This window comes from Mytilinidion resinicola, assembly GCF_010093595.1.
Source record: "Mytilinidion resinicola strain CBS 304.34 unplaced genomic scaffold BDZ99scaffold_5, whole genome shotgun sequence".
NCBI classification, from domain to species: domain Eukaryota; kingdom Fungi; phylum Ascomycota; class Dothideomycetes; order Mytilinidiales; family Mytilinidiaceae; genus Mytilinidion; species Mytilinidion resinicola.
Window position 1 is genome coordinate 1,997,935 of NW_022985441.1, and position 22,305 is coordinate 2,020,239.

The 22,305-nt window shown below is 51.8% G+C and overlaps 11 protein-coding genes across 11 annotated transcripts in view; 9 read left to right on the forward strand and 2 right to left on the reverse strand.

The window, feature by feature from the left end:
- The window catches only part of BDZ99DRAFT_412343 (uncharacterized protein), a 3,672-nt gene extending 3,131 nt beyond the window's left edge, over positions 1-541 (forward strand). The window contains exon 9 of the mRNA XM_033716652.1: positions 1-541. Coding sequence (XP_033580485.1) covers positions 1-106 — 106 coding nt within the window. The 3' untranslated portion in view covers positions 107-541.
- On the forward strand, positions 130-483 carry BDZ99DRAFT_517773 (uncharacterized protein; the record flags this gene model as incomplete). Its single annotated transcript, XM_033725212.1, has 1 exon — positions 130-483. One exon carries the CDS (start codon positions 130-132, stop codon positions 481-483), a length of 354 nt encoding a protein of 117 aa, XP_033580486.1.
- Positions 542-972: 431 nt separating the features above from the next.
- On the forward strand, positions 973-1,738 carry BDZ99DRAFT_557328 (uncharacterized protein). The gene has a single exon (XM_033727196.1). The coding sequence runs from the start codon at positions 995-997 to the stop codon at positions 1,292-1,294; it is 300 nt and encodes a 99-aa protein (XP_033580487.1). The 5' UTR covers positions 973-994; the 3' UTR covers positions 1,295-1,738.
- Positions 1,739-3,486: 1,748 nt separating this feature from the next.
- BDZ99DRAFT_517774 (uncharacterized protein) lies at positions 3,487-4,068 on the forward strand (the record flags this gene model as incomplete). Its single annotated transcript, XM_033725213.1, has 1 exon — positions 3,487-4,068. The coding sequence occupies one exon, from the start codon at positions 3,487-3,489 to the stop codon at positions 4,066-4,068; it is 582 nt and encodes a 193-aa protein (XP_033580488.1).
- A 1,076-nt stretch (positions 4,069-5,144) lies between these two features.
- BDZ99DRAFT_258424 (PAP2-domain-containing protein) lies at positions 5,145-7,130 on the reverse strand. The gene is made up of 4 exons (XM_033713760.1): positions 6,915-7,130; positions 6,530-6,783; positions 6,181-6,441; positions 5,145-6,126 (listed from the first exon to the last, which is right to left on the reverse strand). Exons 1-4 carry the CDS (start codon positions 6,986-6,988, stop codon positions 5,483-5,485), a joined length of 1,233 nt encoding a protein of 410 aa, XP_033580489.1. The 5' UTR covers positions 6,989-7,130; the 3' UTR covers positions 5,145-5,482.
- Positions 7,131-7,707: 577 nt separating this feature from the next.
- Positions 7,708-8,373, forward strand: BDZ99DRAFT_368224 (uncharacterized protein; the record flags this gene model as incomplete). Its single annotated transcript, XM_033714777.1, has 1 exon — positions 7,708-8,373. A coding segment is annotated over one exon (666 nt), but the record flags the coding sequence as incomplete, so codon positions are not given.
- Positions 8,374-9,426: 1,053 nt separating this feature from the next.
- Positions 9,427-11,102, reverse strand: BDZ99DRAFT_474167 (uncharacterized protein; the record flags this gene model as incomplete). Its single annotated transcript, XM_033721872.1, has 3 exons — positions 9,427-9,963; positions 10,020-10,946; positions 10,995-11,102. The coding sequence occupies 3 exons, from the start codon at positions 11,100-11,102 to the stop codon at positions 9,427-9,429; spliced, it is 1,572 nt and encodes a 523-aa protein (XP_033580491.1).
- Positions 11,103-11,746: 644 nt separating this feature from the next.
- BDZ99DRAFT_568713 (uncharacterized protein) lies at positions 11,747-12,897 on the forward strand (the record flags this gene model as incomplete). The annotated part of the gene is made up of 4 exons (XM_033727812.1): positions 11,747-12,208; positions 12,260-12,349; positions 12,400-12,489; positions 12,539-12,897. The coding sequence occupies 4 exons, from the start codon at positions 11,747-11,749 to the stop codon at positions 12,770-12,772; spliced, it is 876 nt and encodes a 291-aa protein (XP_033580492.1). The 3' UTR covers positions 12,773-12,897.
- Positions 12,898-13,637: 740 nt separating this feature from the next.
- Positions 13,638-15,621, forward strand: BDZ99DRAFT_438769 (uncharacterized protein; the record flags this gene model as incomplete). The annotated part of the gene is made up of 2 exons (XM_033717634.1): positions 13,638-13,900; positions 13,943-15,621. Exons 1-2 carry the CDS (start codon positions 13,762-13,764, stop codon positions 15,619-15,621), a joined length of 1,818 nt encoding a protein of 605 aa, XP_033580493.1. The 5' UTR covers positions 13,638-13,761.
- A 436-nt stretch (positions 15,622-16,057) lies between these two features.
- On the forward strand, positions 16,058-17,393 carry BDZ99DRAFT_568715 (eukaryotic translation initiation factor 3 subunit H). The gene is made up of 2 exons (XM_033727813.1): positions 16,058-16,616; positions 16,666-17,393. The coding sequence occupies exons 1-2, from the start codon at positions 16,093-16,095 to the stop codon at positions 17,234-17,236; spliced, it is 1,095 nt and encodes a 364-aa protein (XP_033580494.1). The 5' UTR covers positions 16,058-16,092; the 3' UTR covers positions 17,237-17,393.
- A 662-nt stretch (positions 17,394-18,055) lies between these two features.
- BDZ99DRAFT_381251 (uncharacterized protein) lies at positions 18,056-20,332 on the forward strand (the record flags this gene model as incomplete). The annotated part of the gene is made up of 6 exons (XM_033715228.1): positions 18,056-18,261; positions 18,372-18,930; positions 19,314-19,426; positions 19,521-19,701; positions 19,755-19,835; positions 19,919-20,332. 6 exons carry the CDS (start codon positions 18,056-18,058, stop codon positions 20,330-20,332), a joined length of 1,554 nt encoding a protein of 517 aa, XP_033580495.1.
- Positions 20,333-22,305: the final 1,973 nt, after the last annotated feature.

Here is a 22,305-nt window from a genome sequence, read left to right on the forward strand (position 1 = left end):
AAGATGTACCAGCGGGCGCTGCAAGGCAAAGAGAAGGCATGGGGACCAGAGCACACATCAACACTTAACACGGTCAACAACTTGGGCAATCTCTACGCAGGTCTAGGACGGCTTGGCGAGGCAGAGAAGATGTACCAGCGGGCGCTGCAAGGTAAAGAAAAGGCAGGAGTTCCAGAACATTCTATTCTTAAAGAGCTTAACAACTTAGGCATTCTCTACAAGAACCTAGGGCGGCTTAATGAGGCGGAGAAGATGTACCAGCGGGCGCTGCAAGGCTACGAGAAGGCATGGGGACCAGAGCACACATCAACACTTAACACGGTTAACAACTTGGGCCTTCTCTACGCAGACCTAGGACGGCATAATGAGGCGGAGAAGATGTACCATCGAGCACTTAATGGATTTGAGAAACGCCTGGGCTATGAACACGAGCGGTGTCGCAGGCTACGTCGTGTTCTTGCTGCTTTAGAGAGATCGTTATAACAAAGTAAATAGATCCTAGAGTGCTAATCTTATAGCTATTTATTGTTCCAAAGCAGACAGAGATTACGCTGTATACATAGCGTACAGTATATTAATTACTAATTGTCTATGCCGCTCTAGGCTGTTATAAAGTTAGATTCTACGCACCATAGTACGTGAAAATTGCGAGTGCCCCTAAGGCGCTAAGGCCACAACTTTCAACACGGGACATTCTCCCATACAATTCATCATACAACGTCTACAAGCCCAAATCCATCACGTTTTGATCAGAATAACGAAATGTGTAGTCGCCTGAACTGCCCAGCGAGGTAAAATCACGATAATTCTTGGTGTTGCAGTGCTGATCGCTCGATAGGGGCCTAAAACCCCCCTCGAAGCCCCACAGAAGCACAAGCATAAGGCAGGCACATAGCTACATACATAGAATTCGATACATCATCACTATAAGGCTGATCTAATGCGCTCTCCACCTGTTTTTCGCAGCTGTTCACATCGCCACGGCATCTCAGCAATGCGGCGCCGCACCTCAATCATGCCTTGTTGTGATTCTGATATCATCGCCCATTCCTCCAGCGCTATTGCCTTGAGCTCTTCTAGGGTTTTCCACTCGTTAAAGCGCTTCCGTAGACGTTGTTTAAAGATATCCCAAACGCCCTCAATTGGGTTAAGATCTGGTGATTGTGCTGGGTGTTTAAGAAGCCGTATACCGTGCCTCTCTTTGAGCGAGCGAGCAACGGTTACCTCTGACCTTGTGCCGTGCGCATTATCGTTGTCCTCTTGGAGCATGCATTTGCCATGGTATTGGGGCTGATCTGGGTCCTGATTGTGCTCCTCTAGACGCGCAATACACCCAGGAAGAATCTTCTTAGTGTAGTAGGCTTAGGTCATAGAATTCCCCTTTGCCTTCGCATCCACGCCGTGTGGCAGCGCTGCCTCCCATTCCTTCACTCTTTGTAGGTATTGCTCCTCAGTCTCTCGTGTAGGACGGTGGCGTGGCTTTTGTGGCCTTTTTTCAACGTTAAGGTGGTCGTTTTCGTCGTTGTAGAATACTAGACGCCCGATATAATGCCATAATACATCGGTTGCCACATATAGGCGCATATTAGTATCTTTGGTGCCAAAATGCCGTCGATTCTCCGTATTATATCGCGTTCCCTCCCTCCTGTAGACGTAGCCTACGCTTTGTTAATACGGATCAATGTGCGCTTCATCCGTGAAGTGTACAAACTGCCAAAAGCTATCAACTGTATCATCTTTATGCTGCCAGCCGTAGCCCTCTTGGAGCAAGCATATTCCTATGAGAAATATCCGAGACAGCTGCCATCTTAAAGCGCTTAAATTTCGATTCCTTGTTATACTTCTGCAGCGTACGAACCGTGGCGTAGATGCCAAAGTGCTGCATCTAGACATCAAACGGTGCTCTGCGGATTGGGATTGTTGTCGCTTTGTATGACAGCAAGCTGCTCATCTGTAATCACCCGAAGGCTCTGGCCATTGTGATGCTTTCCTGGCCGGTACTCTGCATCCTTGTCCTTCTCTCTGCGCTGCCTAAGCATGTTCTTGCACGTTCTGAACAAGCCTGTGAAGTTGATCCTTCTGGCCGCATCTTGGATGCCTTCCCCTGGGTTTTCTAAGGTCATATGCATTGAAAAATCGCGTGCGAGTATGCGTAGAGAATCCATGGCGACTTGTCTTGCGCTTAGGAGTTGTTGGAGCCATTAATTTAATAGTAATTTGTTTGATAGAATTGTGATGATTTTGGTCAAATTGATGAGCGCCAAGCGTCTCGTTGCCTTGGCGCCTTAGGGGCACTCGCAATCTTCACCCACTGTGGCACTAAGATGTGCTGTGCTAAAGCTTAGTATTAACGATTTGTTGCACGCGTACCGACAGGTTAACGCTATGCCAAATATGTTAGGTAGGGTATTATAATCCCTGCTTGCAGTGTGGCGCAAACTTTGTTGCCGACTGCGTTTAAAGGGAAGCCGGTTTCGCTAAGGACTGTACATCTCGTTTGAAACTTGATAATCTAACGAAGGACTCCAGACAGTGACGGAGAAGTACCTACAAACGGATTACTTTATGCTGATTTAGGGTCTTGCTCATTGTTGTTGATGTCTTCGTAGCAAACTCAATACTGGTCGTTCAGTGATAACATGCAACCGAATTTGGTAATAAAGCAATAGAAAATCTAGAGTTATAGGAGGCCTTTAAGGCACTGTGGGCATGTTCTAGAAGAGAGCTTGTTCCGCGGTCAGTACAATGTTCTGCAAGTCATGGCTGGCTTAAAATGTTCTGCAAGATCATTTTCCACACAGAGTTTTCGAGCCTACCACGGTACCTCTCTTGACTCACGAAAATCCTCTCACAGAACCACTGGTTCCCCTAAGAGTCACATAACGTGAGCTAAGCTCGGAGCCTACTCGCCAGAGTATAAAAGAAAGTGCTCCCTCTCTCACTCTCCTCTTCTTTTCTTCGCCGCAAGGCACCACCATTCGCAATGAAGCTGGTCTTGCGGACTCGCCAGAATCCAGTGGGTGACCGGGAATGAGAGACCCTACTTGTAGCGTCCTGGCAGGCAATGGTCAGTATGTGTGTAGGTGATTAGCTGGAACGGGTGCTGGTGTCCGCGAGGCCCAGTGTGGTGTCCGTGCAAGGGTTGATGTCCTACATCCAGTGGGAAGATAGGCCCGAGTGTATCGACTGCGAAGCTTTTGTCTCATCTCTTGGAACAGTCAGTTTCCCAGACCTCCCGGTAGGTGTTAATGCTGCTTTCTAGGCTTGACGTTAAAAATCTGGGCGATGCGTAGATTCGTTACCAACTTCAACTACCGATTTACCAGACACCTTAGGGTTGTACTGGGTTTTTTACAGCACGTGGAACGACTTTCGTACACGTAGACACACAAACCACTTTTTCTTTTTCTTTTTTTTTTTTTACAGCGCGTGGAACGACTTTCGTACACGTAGCCACACAGGCCACTTTCCTCCAGACCAGCCACAATGCGCAGTAAGCTTTGCTTCTGGCGCAAGAAGCAGTGCCCTCTCGGTTCCTTGCCTGCTTCATCTAAATGTACGTTTTCCTTTTCTTCTTCTTCTTCAAGTCCCCCGAGTGGGCCAGGCCCTGTCACAGCCTGTTCACTTGAAACCACGCCCTCCCCCCCTTCTTCAAGTCCCCCGAGTGGGCCGGGCCCTGTCACAGCCCGAGAGTATCGGCGGAAGTTGGAAGGGGACGAAGAGCTGTATTACGTGTGGAGCGAGAGCCCGCTCGTGAAGGAGCTCGAGGCCGTGGCGGCGGCGGAGGCGGCGGCGGCAGCGGAGGCGGCAGCGGCAGAGGTGGCGAGGGCGGCGATGAGGGCAGCGTGGGAGGCAGACGAGGCGTTGCATAGGGAGAAGATGGAGAGCGACGTGGAGTATCGGCGGGAGTGGGAGGCCAAGAGGGAGAGGCACCGGACGACGCGGGGGCAGGGCGGCATTGGAACGGGACCGGGGATGGCTTGTCGGAGGGACAAGGAGTGGGCGAGGGAATGGGACGAGAGGATGGCGAGAAAGCGGCTAGCAATGGATCTTGCTAATGCTTCCTAAAAACTTGCCTTTGAGTGAATTGTCGTGATGCTTCTGTGACTGATTTTGGATTTTGTGACTATCTTTTACTGTGTGTGTGTGTGTGTGTGTGTGTGTGTGTGGGGGGGGGGGGGGGGGTGGGTGACGAGGCGATGACTTCGGTACCATGTTTAGCTCTGTGTGTAGAGAGCGCTCGAAGGTGATGTCCTCACATATGTGGCTTGTAAGTGAACAACAAGGCTGTCGGTTGATTGGGGTAGAGGGGGTTGGGCACACACGTAGGTTGTAAACACCAAGTGGGGTGGAGACAAGGAGTGCTCTCCGTGGCTAAATGTTGGAAATACAGGTAGCTCCAGACCCCTCAGCGTACCTACGAAATGACCGTTCTTCAGTCTTGATACAACAGAATCGGTGAAACTCACATAAAAAGCTATCTCAGCCTCCTCCCCCATCAATCCTGATCACTGCTTGCCGATGTCACGGCCATGCCAGCATTCTGACCAGATTGCAGACATGATGTCAAAAGCTAGAGCACCTAAATCAGAACACCTCGAATTCCATCACTCTGACACCTTCCTGACGCCGTCTGAAGGGCTCCCATATACCACGAGAGATCCAGACACGATGTCAAACCCCAAAGCATCCAAATCAGAACACCTCGAATTCCATAATCTTGACACCTTCCTAACACCGTCTGAAGGGCCCCCATATACCACGAGCCATCCAGACGCGATGTTAGAAGCCCGGGGATGTAAATGAGCCCGCCTACTTCGCAGAAGGCGGGGGCCGATGCGTATGCCTCGGGCACGTGAATCGGACGGGGTTCGAACGGATAGAAAACCGCTCTGGTAGTGGTCTCAAGCGTGCTCCAGAGCGCTGCTAGCAATAGGCGTACAATGTAGAATGCGCGAGGATGGGAATCGGACGGGGTTCGAACGAATAGGTAAACACTTTGGTAATGGGGCCTTGCTTGCTTCAAAGAAAGATGGTAGAGCTGGGTGAGATGTGGAGAGCGCGGGTACGTAGATTGGACTAGAGTCAGACGGTAGGAAAAGGAACTTGATGACGGTGTCTGACTTGCGTCAGTGACCTCACCAAAGCGCAGGAGGATGTAGAGATCTTGGGGGTGGAGATCAGGAAATGTGATCAGAGCTGGAAATAGACATGACGGCAATGGAAGGAGGGCTTCAGCATGCTACGAGGATTGCGAGCTGGTATAAACTTCTCCGACATGGAAATCAGACACAGGTTCAGAACACTAGAAACACTCATGCTGACGGTGTCAAAGGTTCCTCAAACACACACCGCAGAACGGCAACCGCTTGGAAAATTAACCCGATTATAGAGAATACTCAATCTACCTACCAACGCCACGCTGTGGCCCAGACACGACCGATGCCTCAGCACAACGCAGATCCATCCAATTTCATGCCTATTACACAGCCTCTTCTCCCCTGGGCGTTTCTCCGTCCTTCGCCCCATCCAGCCCACCTCCCAATACCGCGCTCTGCTTCCTAACATTCTCATCCGCACTCTCCGCAGCCCATCCTTCGGTCCCGACATAACTCCCCCTGCCCACCCCAATGAACCACGCACGATCCCGACTCCGCGCGCCCCAACTCCACCCGGCGCCCTGCCGGATGGGCAGGTGATACCAGCGGAAGCTGAAGTAGGCGCAGATGATCCCAATCGCCGACCCAAACAAGATATCGAATCCGTGATGGCGAAAATCAGAGAAGCGGGTGCTGGAGATATAGATGGCAGCGCAGATAGGTATCAACGCGAGGACAAGAACGTAAACAGGGGGAGCTGCGGCTTGGTTGCGGATGGGGACGATATGCTGGTTCTGTACAAGTGTTTGTGAAGGGAAGGTGTCTTCGGACCGCGGCTTCTTGGAGCTAGAACTGTTGCTGCCGTCTGTGTTTTCGCGGGAGTGGTAGGCGGGGAGGGCGGTTTTGGAGGCGGAGAGGTTGGTGTAGGTGGGGTCTTGGGAGTAGGGACGGGGAGGGAGGAAGGGGATGGCAATGGCGAACTTGGAGCAGAGGAAGAGGGTTAGGTAGAGGAGGCCGGCCCAGGAGACTAGATATACGATTAGCACGGTTGGAAGAGTCATAATTGAGGATTCAAGCTTACAGGATGAGTGGCCGCTGGGAAAGCTGCGGAATCCATCGTCTAGGATACTTTTGTCTGTCTGTTGGCAGATGCTAGAGCTGACGAGGACCCAGAGAGGGGAGAGATCCATTCCGTCGCCACCTAGGCGGTCTGCGGATACCTGGGATACTTTCGGATTGCATCGAGAGAGGAGGTCAGGGCGAGGTTTTCCGAAGAGGTTCTTCATGCCCTCTGTGATCATGAAAGCCGTAGCAAGGGAGAGCGCGAGGCCCATCCAGCCGGCTGAACACATATTAGCATTCGTTTATTGAAAGCTGTAGATGGTAGCCCCTCCAGAAATAGGGGTATCCAAACAGAGCGGTCAACTCACTGTTCCATTCCCAAAACTTCCTCCGCCATACAAGGGCCTTTGGCGTGCCTCTGCTAACTGCCCGACCAGGAACGAATATCAAGCAAACGAGGAACACTATGATGGCGGGTATGACAAGTCCAACAACGATGAGCAACCATGTCGGGATCTTCTCTTTGTGTACGTAGGGGAGGGATATGGAGAGGTCGAGTAGGGAAAATGGTCGATGATTCGGGGATATAGAGTTGAAGCCGCCTCCGACACCTGCAATCGCACTGCGCTGTGTTAGTCTGAGATAATTCTAAGGTAAGATATTGAAGCTAGTGTCATTAAAGGAGGATTTGTGGTGATACTTTGTGTTCTTGACATGGCCCATTCACGACTCGGAAGTATCGGTACAACTCACATTATAACAATCCAATCGAAGATATAACTCGCAATGATCCGTTTCGACGGCAGAATACTATTCATGGTCTTCATACTGCCGTTGATTTTGCTAGCACCAAGAGGCTGCAACAACCTGGGTATGTGTCGCGTGCTCAGGCACCTTGGAAAAAGGGTTTGGATTTACAAGAAAGCGTAAGGGGCAAAGTAAGACCAGAGATGAAGTTCGCACGCGACAGTCGGCAGCCGGCGGCTCGTGAAGTACCCCAAAAGGCTGGGCAATCGTCTCAAAAGGCTTGGAATCTTCTTGGAGGTCTGCACAACGAAAACGGCTGCACTGCGCCTCCTTTATTGTTTCGGCTGGCGCCCACTCGAAAATCTCACGAGCGCCTGCACACCTGCTTCTCGAAACAATATCGACGCGTCGGAATCGCTGTGTCAGCGTCAGCGATTTGGGTAATTGAGCAGATGGCACCCGACGTGGATACGAGAGGCGGAGCAGCACCAGCGATACGCGCCCTTGGCCCAAGCGGTGCGTTGCGGGTTCGAGGCGGCGAGTGGCGAGTTAGGAGAAAGTCACGATTGGCTGGGACGACGAATGCAGACCGGCCAAGAGACCTCCACGTCAGCTTCCCAGCAGATCGCCGACTAGGAAAGAGCCCGAGAATCCCGCTGAAGCTGAGATCGGCCTCGCCTTGGCACCCGCTTCGGCATCCCGAAAGCCACCTGGCCGAATATCAGACGAAACCTAGCTGACGACACTACACGCCTCAAGCCTCACACCCCGTCCCTCAACGCGCGGCTCAACACCGACCATGGCTCGCGCACCACCCTCCATCGACCTCCTCCTCAACCTCGTCCCCGACCGCCCCTCCTCCGTCCTCAACAGCCTCTACTCCTACCCCAACCTCGCCTCATCCGCCGACGCCCATGGCTACTCCCTCCTGCACGCCGCCTCTTCGTACGGCCACATGGAGCTCCTCCGCGCGCTTATCCAACGATATAATGTAGATCCGAACATCCTCGATGAAGACGGCGAGACGGCGCTCTTCGTCGCTGAGACTGTTGAGGTCGCGCAAACTCTGGTCCAGCTCGGGACGCACGTGGAGCTGCGGAATAGCGAGGGGAAGACGGCGCAGGAGAAGATGGTGGAGGAGGGGGAGTTTGCGGAGGTTGCGGTGTTTCTGGGTGGACTTGTGGATGGAACCGCTGCTGAACAAGCAACGACGACAGCGAGTGCAGGCGAGGAAGACGTGCATGCGCCACCGCCATTGCCGCGGGGGGTCCAGATTAATCTTGGGACCATGGCGGCGGGAGAGGAGGAGGAGGCGCCGGATCCGGAGTTCAGGAGAAAGATTGAGGAGTTGGCTGCCAGTGAGGACTTCCAGGGCGAGGAGGGGCAGAGACGATTGAGGGAGTTGGTTACGGAGGCTGTGACCGGAATAAGTGCCGAGGGAGAAGAGCGGCAGGTTAGGAGGAGAGTGGAGTGACGAGGTGGGATGTGGACACTTCAAGATCTGAGCAACGGCTTGCAGTACCCGTCTGAAGATCTGCACGTAGACATCAGAACATCTTCGACCACGATCCGGAACTTCGTAGGTTTTCCTGCCTCCACGGGTGCTAGATTGGGGGAGGTTGGATGCGAAAATGTGCGGTAGATTTGGAAAAGCCCTGCTCCAAGGTTTGGGATCTGCTATAACCTTTACAAAGGTCAATTGAGGGAATTTCCAATCGCCAACATGTAGGTAGGTAGCATGATATGTCCTGATAGATGTTCCGCGGCTCATCACATCGTAGAGCTCTTCCAAAAGAAGCCTCGAAAGATCCTGACTTGTTAGGCGAAATAAAAACGTAAGTGGATGGGTTCTACTTAGTGCTATGCAAGCGGGATGAAGGGGCGATCTAAAGAGGAATTCTGCAGGGCGCTCTCTTCAGACTTCATACTGTAGTTGCATAAGCTACAGTGCCTTGCAATAGATATCCGTACACATTCCTGCCACTGTGGGGCTTACGTACTAATAGAAACCGAGAGCAGCGGATGCACCTCCAATCTGTTTACACGTTGTTGACACTGTGGGGTGGCCTTGCGAGTTTACTAGCTGTCCAAATGCCGAACTGCTCTCTTATTTGGAATGCTGAAAATACTCTGAAGCTCCTCACCCTGCGGTAAACGAGTGTATGGATTCCTATGACAAGGCATTAAGTCGTTAAAAACATCAAGACGAGCAACAGATTGATGATACGTGTATCTCTTGGGAAACAACGTGAGTGTTCTCGGTCCAGGACCAGTGATGGATTCAGAGCCCTAGCCGTATTGGCAAGCACATCGCATATAGGTACACGAGGCAAGAAAATCATTTTCATTTAGTCTATCTACTAAGGGGGTAGACCCCGCTGACGATTATAATCGATAGCAAGATCCCAAGCACCTCCATGCCCAATTATACCCCTAAGTTCAGATATCGCTATGCTTCACACGAAACGCCGCCAACATGCCAAGGCGTTGAGATTCTATGCATACATCTGTACGGAGCCTATTCCTCCCGCTTGATACGACCGTCGTCACGTCCACCCGCGCGCTCGAATGTACCGCGTGCGCTCTTGTTTGCATCGAACAGCTCGCCTCGGACAGGCAAAGCCTTCGGAGCCCGGGGTGTATAGAAGTCCCCTCGGAAGGACTCCCTGAAAGGCGCCCTCTCTGGGCCTAAGTTGCGGCCTCGCGGGGACTCCTCAGCAGGTCTACGCTTCAGCCTGCCATAGTACTCGTCTTCTTCTTCAACGGGACGCTTGCGAGCCTGGAAAAAGGTGGGAGGTGTCGATGGCGACGCGTTGGGTCCACCATCCTGTCCAACTCGGAGAATGCCAGCATAGGACTGGAGCATCCATTCTCCAACGGAAATCAGGAGGTCAATTCCCTCCGTGTTCGGTTGGTGTGGAGGCCCAGGGCTGCCATCGCGGGCCCGTCGTAGTTCCCCTATAGCAGTGTTGACGGAGTTCTCCAGCCTGTCGTCACCGACAGTGGTAGCCCTCTGCAGGCGCTGTCGCCAGTAGACCATTTTGTTTTCCAAGTCCTGCGAGTAGAGTTAGCTCGATTTGCGATAGCGAGAGCCTATTGGCGCAGTCGAACCTGACATGCGGCTACGCAGTTGCGAAATTTGTGGACGACCTCCCGAGGGAGTTCCGTAACGTCACCGAGAGCTCCAAGGACCGCGGCCATCTGTTGCTGCAGCACCTCGACCTTGGCACTAGAGCGTAAATGGTTGACCACATTCATACGCTCACGCTGCCCGACTGCAAGGAGATGTCCCTTAAGTGCAAAGTAGTCTCTCTTGCGGAGACCCTCCAAGTTCTGGTAGCGCGAGTTAATATTGGTGAGAGTCTGCTGGATGGGGCCCGGAATCTCCCTGTCTCCTCCGACCTTGTCGGTCTTTTCAGGCGCCTTGGCGGAAGCCTTTTTCGGCTCTGTGGGCACCTGCTGAGGGCGGGCATTTTCATGGACATGAGGACGCAGGGCCAGGGCCAACGAGCGCGGCTTGGGACAGGTAGGTATGTCCACATCCATCTTGTCAGCCCCATCGGGCTTCTCATTCTCCTTCTGTTTCTCCTTTCCATTTTGGGTAGCCTTGCCCATCACGGTGGCGAGATCGGTGCAAATCTGGGCCTGGTTGGTCTGGAGGTGACGGACAGACGCGGACAGGATCCTGACCGTGGTGTCAGGATGCTTAGACGCCGTCTCGCTCTCTAAGTGAGCCTGGGCATCCAAGGCGGTTGTGCCTTCGCGCATCTCCGCGAGATCCTTCACGAGCTTGCCCTGGGTCTCGGCGATCTTCCGCATCTGCTCGCCCTGCGCATCCAGCGTAGCAGCCAGTCCATCTTGTACGTCTGCGATACGCCGAATGGCGTCTACAAGGGGAGTAAGCTGATTGGAGGCGGGGAGGGAAACGTCGCTGTGCAGGATCCAGTTGTGCGCGGGTTCGCCCTGGGGTTGGGCGTCGGCGGCGGAGCTCATCTCGTTGATGAGGTCGTCGATTGCCTGCTCTGTAGCGGTGGACGCCTGTGCCAGTCAGCTTGAAGGCGACATTACTTAGAAATGGAGTCTTACCATGGTGCTGTGGGTGAGTGGAGATTGGTGGTGTTCTCGCGACCAGCCCGGGTGTTGTTGTGGTGCAGGTGTTGACGGGAGGTAAGACTTTAAATGCACCTTCTGCATGAAGCCGTCGCCTCACCGCAACGCTGTACCGCAGACTAGACGGCACTACTTCTCGTGAATGGCGAGACCATGTTTTCCAATTTCTTATACTCTGTTGGAGGGCTCATCTATGATTCGGGCTTGTAGCTTTCAATATGTGTTATTCACTGAAGATCCAACACCTAAGGACATGAACTCATACAGTACTACGACATAAATTTTTGCACTCTGTTGCAACTAGCTTTAAATTTGCTTCCAGAGTGCCCATGAGACACTTGGACACCCCGCACAAAACAGAAGGATGTAGCAGGTCGGTGAGAAGGGTGTGGGACCGCTCTGGTTTACGTTGTCTTGCCTTTCACATCCTATTTGAATTCCTGATAATGTAATGAAGGACCTCAGACAGTGACGAGCGCGAATGCACAGACTTTCGTCCAGGCACTGTATCTACACACTTTCCCAAGCTCTGTAGGTAACGGGCTCCACTCTTGCTTTCAAATTCCTCCATCTGGACACCTCACCTGCGAGCCTCGTGACGTCAACTCACCTTCAAATGTTGCCTAGGCGAGTCAACAGAGCTTCTCCAGCCCCACTCCAACATTCAATGCTTCCTTTTCATCGACTGTCGAGCTCGTGGGCGCTTTAGCTAAAGCTCTCACGGCATCATGGTCACCAAACTCGCAGAAGCGGTAGCTACCAACATGCCGAACCAAACGGAGGCGTTGCTAGTGGGCCTACCCGAATCTGCTGCCAAAGCTGTCCTCATCAGAACCAAGTCTGAAGAGAAGGACTGGCTCGAATCAAAATTCTGTGGAGCGACGCAGCAGCCATCGCTAACATACTCTGAAAACGAGGAGGAAGATGAACTCGTGGCACTTCAACGGCAGATGATGCAGCTCAACCAAAAGGCCCAGCAACGCTTCCAGCAAGATTCACTCAAGAAGAGGAAGAGTGTCCTGGAAGCGGTCCAAGCAGCAACAAAGCGCCATGAGAGTGCCCAACACCGTCGCCAAGAGCATGGACTCTTCCAAGAGCACCTGGAATCATCAGAAGTTGAGCAAGATTTGCTGGCCGACTCAGTGCACATTGGCTTTCCCGAGGTTGAGCCCAAGAAGTCATTGATAGTGGTGAGTCCATATCTAAATCTTTCCAACTATAATACGGTGCCAATAACGTAGAAACTCAAACTACCAGTGGAGTTCAACCCGAGCAGCAACGCCCAGACTTCCGCAAGCAAGACCAAAGTGGAATCGGTTTCAAACAAGCTTGTAAGCACTCTATTGGTTAACATATACGGCATTTACTGATATTGACGTAGAAACTCAAACTACCAGTGAAGTTCAACCCGAGCAGGAACGGCCAGACTTCCACAAGCAAGGCTAAAGATGAATCAGTTCCCAACAAGCTTGTAAGCACTCTTTGGGTTGAAAACATGACGCTTGCTAATGTTGACGTAGAAGAAGCTCGAATTCTTGGAGAAATGGAGGTGCCGTTTGGATCTCTGTAAACACACAATCAGCCTTGGTGACAAGTTAAACCAGATGAGTTTTGCTATCCAAGACTCTTTCGAAGATGGACCCGCTACGGAGGAAGTGGAGGCGAAGTTGTACAACCATTTTGAGCGCTGCAAGAAGGAGTTGCTTTGCGCCGCAGCTGTCACTCGGCTCAGTGGCATCCTCCGAGGGCTTTGAGTGGAATCGACTCTAGGGTCGCATACGGAAGTTAGGCAACGGTACATGACTTGACGGGGGTTTGGACAGCCATATCATAGGCTTGGGTTGAACACTGCTTCGGAGGTCTCAGCAAGCTTAGCAGTTAAAACAATGATGAAATCAGATTTGTCTAGAACGTCTTGAACATATAGTAGCTGGAAATAAGTCTGTGTACTCTTGCTTGCTACTGTGTGAGCGTCCCCGGCGGGATGTGGAAAAGACGTACAATCCTAGGCAGCGTAAAGCGGAGCGGATCTGTAGTTCTACTCTTTAATTGACCTATATTGCTGTCGTCTGGGGTAGACTTGCATATTATGAGGAGTCTCAAAGAGACTTCATGAAAGAGTACACAGACATATGTCTAGATACTGTAATGACAATCAGTGATGCTAAAACGTGGTGGTCCGAATAGTGAAGACATGACCAATTGGAGCGATGCACGCCTTACTTGGCAGCCTAACTTGCCTGGAGCCTAGCGTTGAGTGTTTATTATTTCCTCCGCAACAGCCTCCCCCGCAACGTCATGCTTTCCTATGAAAGCTCCAAAGCGCTCATCGATTCTTATGTTTGCTGCCCGTCAGAATCTACTGCCAGGACCAGTTGGGCTGTGAATCTAAGACGCTGTTCATTCTATCGTTCTCCACGTAAGACCATCCCCATCTCACGTCCAAGGCCGCATCCGCCGCAGCATCGCAGACCGTGACCACCGCCGCATTCGCACGCCTACCACAATGCCGACACCTGGATCCGGCTTCGATAGCACTTTTACGGGGCGGCCTCTCCGGTGGACTCTTTCACCGACTCGCTTCTGCGAGACTCGTGATTCCTTCGCTGGACTGACAAAGCCCAGTATTAATAGACAAAGCGCGGCCCGCCTCAGCTCGAGATCTGGTCGACGCTCGTTTCGGGCCTTGGTTTCTGCTTGAATAGGTTCTCGCCTCTTCTTCTTGGCGCTACCAAAGTCCGACATGGACCCTTTCAGATACAAAATGGCATATGAAGCCTTGAGCTTCCATAACCGTCAAGTGGAGGACATCCTCTCTAAAACGCTCTCTCAGAAACCAGACATCATCTCTCAGGCAGACGATTCCGACTCGAATGCATATGGTGAACCAAGTGGTCTTGGCAGGGCCCCAGACGCACAAGGAGTTATATCATTTCCCGAGGACGACTCGGATGGCATGGAATGGATGCCGACTGAACCTGCGCAGTCGGTGAGATGTGATAATCCTTCAGCGGGGTTGGGGACGAGATCAGAACTTCTACTTGGGCCAGGACATGTTTCCAGTTCGAGTGATAATACGAGTCCGTCCGCAGTACCTTCTCAGGCCCAAGACGGAGCTCTCATGGATGAAGGCATCAAGAAGCTTGTGCAACAATTTCCATCCGTCATGAGCCATGATGGGTCTGGCTCCTTCACACCCTCGACCCTAGAGGTACCCAAAGATTTTGGAATGCAAATGAGTATTACTATCAACCATCATTTGTCCCTTGTGGAAGATCGAAAGATCATGGAAAAATATCGTCGACTTCTTGGGCATCGGAAGGATGCATCCAAACGTAAAAACATGCGGCTCGGGTTCGATCCGTCCGAGCTGATACGGAAGCAAGCTGTGGTTTTACCAGAAGATACACCAACGAAGTTGTCGACTCTTACAAATGACATACACCCTATCTTTAAGCCCGAAAACTTTCACGGCTGCCCGGACGCGATCTATGAGATCTTGAAACCAGCGTTGAGACTCAGTACACAATTTCTACTCTCTCGAGGTACGTCGAGCTTTTGGCACACATTACTATTTGGCGAGCGGGAAGTATGTCAAGACACTTCGACACAGTACGGACAGGAATGCATTCGAATTCGGAAGGATGTTCCGTGGTCGGAGCAGAACGCCGAGGTATTCGAACAAGTCCTTCTCAACCAAGCCGATGCCATCCACTTCTTCTTCCACAAAGATCCTTTGCCTCCAAATCCCGTCTATGCGTCCATGGGGTTAATAGCAGATTACAAAAACGGCGTAGTACGGCGGATGAACGAAAAATGTCATAAAAGCAAGATCTGTCTGCACACGGACTTCTATACAACGGCAAAAAGACTCAGCCTATTACAATACCCTGATCCAGCGATGGTATTAAGATTCAACCTATTTCTTGCAGTCTGTCTTACACATGAGATGTCACATTTCCTGGAAGTGGCGGGGCCTCATCAGCAAACGCTCTTAGGGCGACCCGAGGTTTTCTTCTACGACAACATGTGGACTGAGTCTGGCGTTGCCTTCGAACTGAAGATTTTCGGTGGTCGCGTGCACCCAGTATCTCTTCGCGTGGACTGCAGCCTCGGACTAGCGATTCTGAACTATCCGTTGAAACAGATCTACGACAAGGAAGACAATGTTCTATACACTATCCCAATGGATTACGTCGCGATGTTGCAGAGGCAAGAAACTTGGGAGCAGGACTTCAGTAACGTGGATTCGACCTTCTTTCACATTCCTCGCAGCGGCACGAAATCGACAGAGCTGAACGGCACGAACCTAATGATATGGGAGGATGAGCAGGATGCCGATATCTCAGACCATATCGACGGGAAGGACACGACATTCCACCGGATGGATAATGGCCAAATTGTGAAAAACAAAGCTACCACAGCTAGACGGCCGGTCAAGAAGCGCTGGACGCCGTACGATCGCCCGAAGGACCAGACATTGGCTACTGGGGACTGTGTCTTAAAAGAGCTTCCTGAGGACGCCGCAGTGCCAGGGTGTGAGTTGGAGAAGGAGGCCGCGGGGACGGTGGAGATGGTTGATGATGATGTTATGTCTGCATAAAAGGCTTCGGGATTGCATGTTTACACTGGCATGGTTTGCATACGTGATTGAAGGATATCCGGAGGGAGCGGCCAGGCTAGATTGCTGTGGGCGCTCGGAATTGGACAGGACTAGGTCAACATAGAAGCTCTCATTAACAACGTTTTGATACTAGAGGCGACTTGGATATGGCACATTCTTCGTTCTTTCAGTATGAATAGTTACATTTGATTCAATTGAAGGTCCCTACATTAGTCTTTTAGCTTTACCTTAGGTGATCTAGAGAGCCTAAATACCATCGAGAAGGATAGATCCTCGTCATTTCCGGTCCCCCAAAGGTATTGAAATACTCCAAACGACGTTGCTGTCTGAAGCGCAAATGGAACAAAAGGTTTCGCTTAGGGAGCCTAGCGCCATTTCAGACTCGATTTCGATTTCGCCCACCAAAACTGCCCCACGCTCAACTCTTTCGACTCCAGCACCACCGCAATCATGGCAGACACACTCAAGGACTCACCGCTGCGTGCGGTGCAAGTCGAAGCGCTGGTAGTGATGAAGATCATAAAAGCCTCCGCTGGCGCCTTCCCGACAACCGCGACAGGCTCACTTGTGGGCATGGACGTCAACGGCACCCTCCAGATCACAAACTCTTTCCCGTTCCCTACGGTCGACGTCCCGGCGACAGATGGACACCAAGACTCGGCATCGAACCTGGCCGCGGCCGCGCCCCGCGCGAAGGCGAACACAGCGTACCAGAACGAGATGATCAAGTTTCTGCGGGAGGTGAACGTGGACGCGAACAATGTGGGATGGTATACTAGCACCAATATGGGCAACTTCATCAACCTGAACACGATCGAGAACCAGTTCTTCTACCAAAAGGAGATGAACGAGAGGACCGTGGCGCTTGTGCATGATGTTAGCAGGAGTTCGCAAGGGAGCCTGAGTTTCCGGGCTTTCAGGCTTTCGCCTTCTTTCATGGCGGCTTACAAGGAGAGCAAATTCACGACTGAAGCGTATGTGTTCCAAAATGAAGGAATCAAATCTATGCTAAACGCGTAACAGTCTCCAGAAGAGCGGCCTACGATACCAAGATATTCTGATCGAACTCCCCCTCACCATCCACAACTCGCACCTCCTCACCTCTCTCCTCCATCAACTCCCGTCGGAAGCGCCAAAGGAGGAGCTCGCATTCCCTCCGACCCTCGCAGCACTACAAGCAGACCCCAACACCCCGCAACCGCCTCTATACCCCAATTTCGACTCTCTGGACCTCTCCATCGACCCCTTCCTGGAGAAGACGTGCGATCTACTACTCGAAAGCATCGAGAACCACCACACCGAACTCAACAACCATCAATACTACCAGCGATCGCTCGGACGAGAACAGGCAAAGATCACCGCCTGGCAGCAAAAGCGAAAGGCGGAGAATGCGGCCAGAGTTGCAGCGAAGCAAACACCCCTTCCAGAGGACGAATGGCAGAGGCTCTTCAAGCTGCCCCAGGAACCAAGTAGGCTGGAGGTGCTACTCAACTCGAGGCAGGTGGAGCAATACGCCAGACAAGTGGACGGTTTCACAGCGAGTGTCAGCGCGAAAATGTTTGCGGTCAAGAGCAATCTGCTACCCGGAGAGTAGGCGTAGAGATGGGATGCTAGGGATTATTCTGCACTACCTAACCTTTGTCTTGCATGGGCACGGCGTTACTGGGCAGCGAAGGGCTAGGTGGTTGGTATTGAGGGTGGATATGAGAAAATGAGCTTTGGTCTGATGGGCGACTTGTGTGCAATAGGACTCTCATAAAACCACAAATCTTCAATACAGATTCTACACGAAAATCGAGCGCGTGCCCCTCTGCATATCTCAGAACATCTGACACATGAACCCTCCATCTCAGAACGCCCGTAAAGGCTGACCTCCCAAATAAAGAAAATCCTCAACCCCACATCCCGTCCAACCCCCAGCCCACCTCCGCTTGGCAAACGCGCTCCATCACACTTCGCCTTAAAGCAGCGACACCAGCCCATACGCGAACGCTCCCAACACGCTATGGACACCACCAACGGCCCTCTGCAACACCATCTCCCGCATCCTACACACCTCTCCCTCCCAAAACCCCTCCGCACGCTGCAACCCGCCGCCATCCCCGCGTTCCACCACCAACAAACCCATACCCATTCTCACAATGGCCTCCCCCCGCACCTGGCTACCAGCTTAGACCCCGGCTTGTTTCGGTCGGGGTACGGTCATGAGGTAGCGCTGGGTGGGGAGCCCGGGCTGGGCTTTGAACATGGCGTGTTGCCCGATTTGCAGCAAGAAAAGGGGTATGGCATTCCGCCGCAGGGGTATACACATGCGCATGGGGGGAATGGGTATGGGCTTGTAGGGTCTGGGCAGCATATGGAGAACCTGGGACAAGCGGGGAGAGAGCTAGATGGGCGGTTTGGGAGTGGCAGTATGGGAGGAGATGGAGGCGGAAGAGGATCTTTAGGAGGGGATGAGGGAGGGGGTCGCCTCGCGAGAGAGGAGGAGGGAGAGGGAGTCGCGGTTAAGAGTGACGGGCAGTTTGAGGGCTTGAAGTTGATACCCAATCCGCCGGATTTGGAGTGTTGGCGGCAGAGGTTGTTTGCGGTTGATGAGATGGTTTTGTTGAGTGAGGAGCAGTACGTTGCTTCCCATCCGTCTATCATATCCCGGCAATATGAGGGGATTGGAGACCAGATATGTGGGCAGACTAGTGAGTGTATATGCTAATTGGTGTATGCGGTTATAGGTTCCAGACATACTTCCCCCACGTCGACAACGTCTACTCCCACCGCTCTACGCAGGGCTACAAGCGCAAGCCTTTTGTGTCTCATTACTGGGACTGCCGTCTAAAAGGCCGCCCACCTGGTACAAAGAAGTCTACAGACCCGGAGAAGAAGAAAAGGAAGCGAGTTGCGCGCGAGCGCGATTTGTGTGATGTGAAGATTAAGATCACGGAGTACCTACCCGGAACGATCCCGAGCGAGTTGTTTACTCCAACGCCTAATTCGAATGGCGGAACTTCTGTACAGGCCCCAACGCAGCAGCAGCTAGATGCGCTCAACGCGGGCGGTTTCTATGCTCAACAGGGCGCAGCGGGGGAGCCGTGGGGGATGGGCAGCCTGGGTATGGGGCCGTGTCAGGGGAAGTGGTATACAATTCAGCGCGTGAATGGAAATGGGAGGAACGGGAAAAGTGTCGGGCCATGGGTTGCTGGACCGCACAAGCATACGCTCGAGGAGAGTGATCGGGTGAAAAAGAACAGTGTGGTCAGACATTTCATGAAGAATGAGAGGGACAAGAAGAAAGTCCAGGTGAGTGAGGCTGCTCTCATTTTGTGTCTGGGTACAAGTTTGGGAGATGTTCCGTGGAGAAAGAGGCATCATGGACATCACGTCATTTTGCGGGGTCCCATGCGGCCGATCATGATCATTATCTATCGTTTTGTTCTAAGAGATATAAGAATCACCCGCCTCTTTCCCAAATGATTTCCACTACGAGATCGACTCTATCTCGCGCTATTCATCAGTCGCTCCGTTCGAAACCCACTTGCTATTTCTCACATTCGTATTGCCCACCAATTCTCCGAAGTTCTTTCCTCTTCAAATCATCTTTCATAGATATTCCTTGCCGACCGTCCTTTTCGTCTTCATCACCGCAGGCGAACAGCAAAATGACAGACTCCAACCAGGGCGGCGATCCGCAAAAGAAGACCTACCACAAGAAGGCCACCGGCAAAGCCTATGCGACTGTGAAGGCCCATAGCAAAGAGGAAGATCTTAAGCTATATGGAAGCTGTTTCTGGTGAGTATTGCAACATTGATCTCCTCGTTTTTAACCTTTTGACATGACGTCCAGCATAGTGACGTTAAACCCAAACTTAGCTAACTGCATGCAGTCCCTTCGTTCAACGCGTCTGGATATCCCTGGAATTGAAAGGCATCCCATATCAATATATTGAAGTCGACCCTTACAAGAAGCCGCAGAGTTTGCTAGATGTCAATCCGCGCGGTTTGGTACCAGCCCTGAGGCATGGGCCGACGTGGTCGTGTCACGAGTCGACTGTATTGATGGAATATGTACGTTCGGACTTTATTAGTGTGCTGTGAGCTTTCATGCTAATAGATCGTAGCTCGAAGAACTACAACAAGGCCCACCTTTGCTGCCCGCAGATCCTCAAATGCGGGCAACGTGTCGACTCTGGAGCGATCACGTGAGCATATTGTTTCAATATTTCTCTCTACTTTCCATTTTCCGCAAGGGAGACAATCAAGACGCTATACTCACAGAACGCAGATAAACCGCCACCTTATCCCCTCCTTCTACCGCCTCCTCCAATCCCAAGACCCTTCGCACCACCCGTCCCTCGCCTCAGAACTCTCCGCCCACATCAGCACCATCGTCTCGGCGGCCGAATCCCTCTCCGTCGGCCCCTTTTTCCTCGGCAACACCATCGGCTTCGTAGACGTGCAGATGGCGCCGTGGGTGATCCGCCTTAGCCGCGTGCTGAAACCGTATCGCGCATGGCCCGAGCCGGAGGAGGGGACGAGGTGGAAAGCGTGGGTTAGCGCGATCGAGAATGAGGGCAGCGTGGAGAGGACGACTAGTACCGAGGAGCTCTATCTGGATAGCTATGAGCGGTATGCGGAGAATAGGCCGGATACGAGTCAGTTAGCCAATGCGGTTAATTCGGGGAGGGGTCTGCCTTGATTGGATATAGGACATTGGTAGGCGCCTTTGAAGAAATATCTACAATCTGGGTGCCATGCAGCATGCACTCAAGTTTTTATCAAATTCCGTTTCACGCCGTTGATTTGGTAAGAACTTGTAACTACACTGCGCCATTTCCTGATGAAGCACCTCAGCATTTTTTTCGAGTATCTGATTCCGTGGACCTGATTTAGGGCCCCGAGTCCAGTTGCAGAGAGCAAGTACACCGCTTGCCCTCTGCATGCACCCCGCGTCTACCAAACACAATCTCATGTGGTCAATTCCGTAAGAACTTATGACATTTCTTCCTAGTTTCTACTCGGAAGTGCTTCAGCTTCACTTCATTACTTTCGATCTCTTTAGGTGTCGACCTGATTTACAGCCCGTTGCTTTTGTAGTAGAAAAGAGCTACACTGCGTACCCCTCCGCGAGCACGCTGCGTCTACCGAATTTCGTTTCACGCGGTTCATTTCGTAAGAACTTGCAACTGACCAACTCATATTTTGCACGCAGGTGCTTCAGCTACTCTTCTTTGTCTAAGAATCATTTTGACAATGGTCTGATTTAGAGCCCGTTGCTTTTAGAGTAGAAAGCAACCACGCGGCGTACCCCTCCGCGTCCACATCGCGTTTATCAAAAGTTCTTTCACGCGGTCCGATCCGTAAGAACTTGTAACAATTTCGCCTGTTTTTTGCTCGGAGGCACTTCAGCTACTATTCTTCGCCGTAGGACTCATTAAACGTCAATCTGATTTACAGCCCGTTACTTTGGCGATGTAAAGTGACTACGCCGCGTACCCATCCGCGTGCACGTCGCCTCTATCAAAAGTCCTTTCGCGCGGTTCAATCCGGAAGAACTCGTAACAAATGAACCCAGTTCGTGCACAGAGGCACTTCAGCTACTCTACTTTGTTTGAGGATCCTTTTGCTATCAATCTAATATACAGCCCGTTGCTTTCGCAACACAAAGCGACTACACCACGTACCCCCTCCGCGTGCCCTCCATGTCTACCAAAATCTCATCTATGCGGTCAGTTCGGTAAGTATTAGTAACAAAACTTCACTTGGAGGGGCCGCGGTGTGATTGCAGATTCTGTATTGTCCACGCTCTCCTCTCTCGGCTTTGAGAAACCGCTATCGCGGTCAAGGTTCGTGATCTGGACGTCCATCACGTGGATGCTTACTCATCGACCGTTTCGAAGTATAAATCTCTCCTTCGTCCGTTCCCTCGGGCTACTTTCTCCAGGAGCATGGGCGGAGATGGAGAATCAAAACTTCCCATGCGATCGGCCAATGGTGGCTGGGTAGAGAATATGCCCAGCAGGAACAACAGACAGAAGAGAGTCATGGCCTCGTCGAGGTTTGAAACGGAGAGAAAGAAGTTCTGATGGGCTATAGGGGAATAATTTTGACGAGGAAAGAGTATCATGGTGGACCTGGTTTCAACTCTGGCTCTACAGCAGATGGTGGTGTCGTGGAGAGACCCGCAGTACAATGGATCTGGGGCTTATCTCATGGTATCTTTGGGCTGGGTTCGAAAAGGCAATTGTCAAGCTTCATGCGGTGGAAAGAGCACCAGCTTTGGGAATGGTGGAGAAGTCGTGGGTGGGAGGTGACTATCTTCGTTTCTCAATGATGATCTTCATACGTATTTTAAACCATACTTCATCGGCGGCAACACGCTGTGGGATGATCTTGGTCGATTGACGGATTGAAAATTGAATGGACTTTTGAAAGCGCCTTGATTGGATTTCAGACCGTAGCGTTTGGACATTGATGGAACCGTACATAAAGTACATGATTCACCCCGATTGCTACCAGCATTGCTTGCTATAGGTGATTGTTCTAATCCAACACCTTCACGTCTAGTCAGGATACCGGTAGTGGTCCCAACCAGCTACGATGACTTTTCCATGATATCCCCTCTTGAGCGCATTGATCCGAACTAGATACTTCTCCGACGACTCGTTCGGG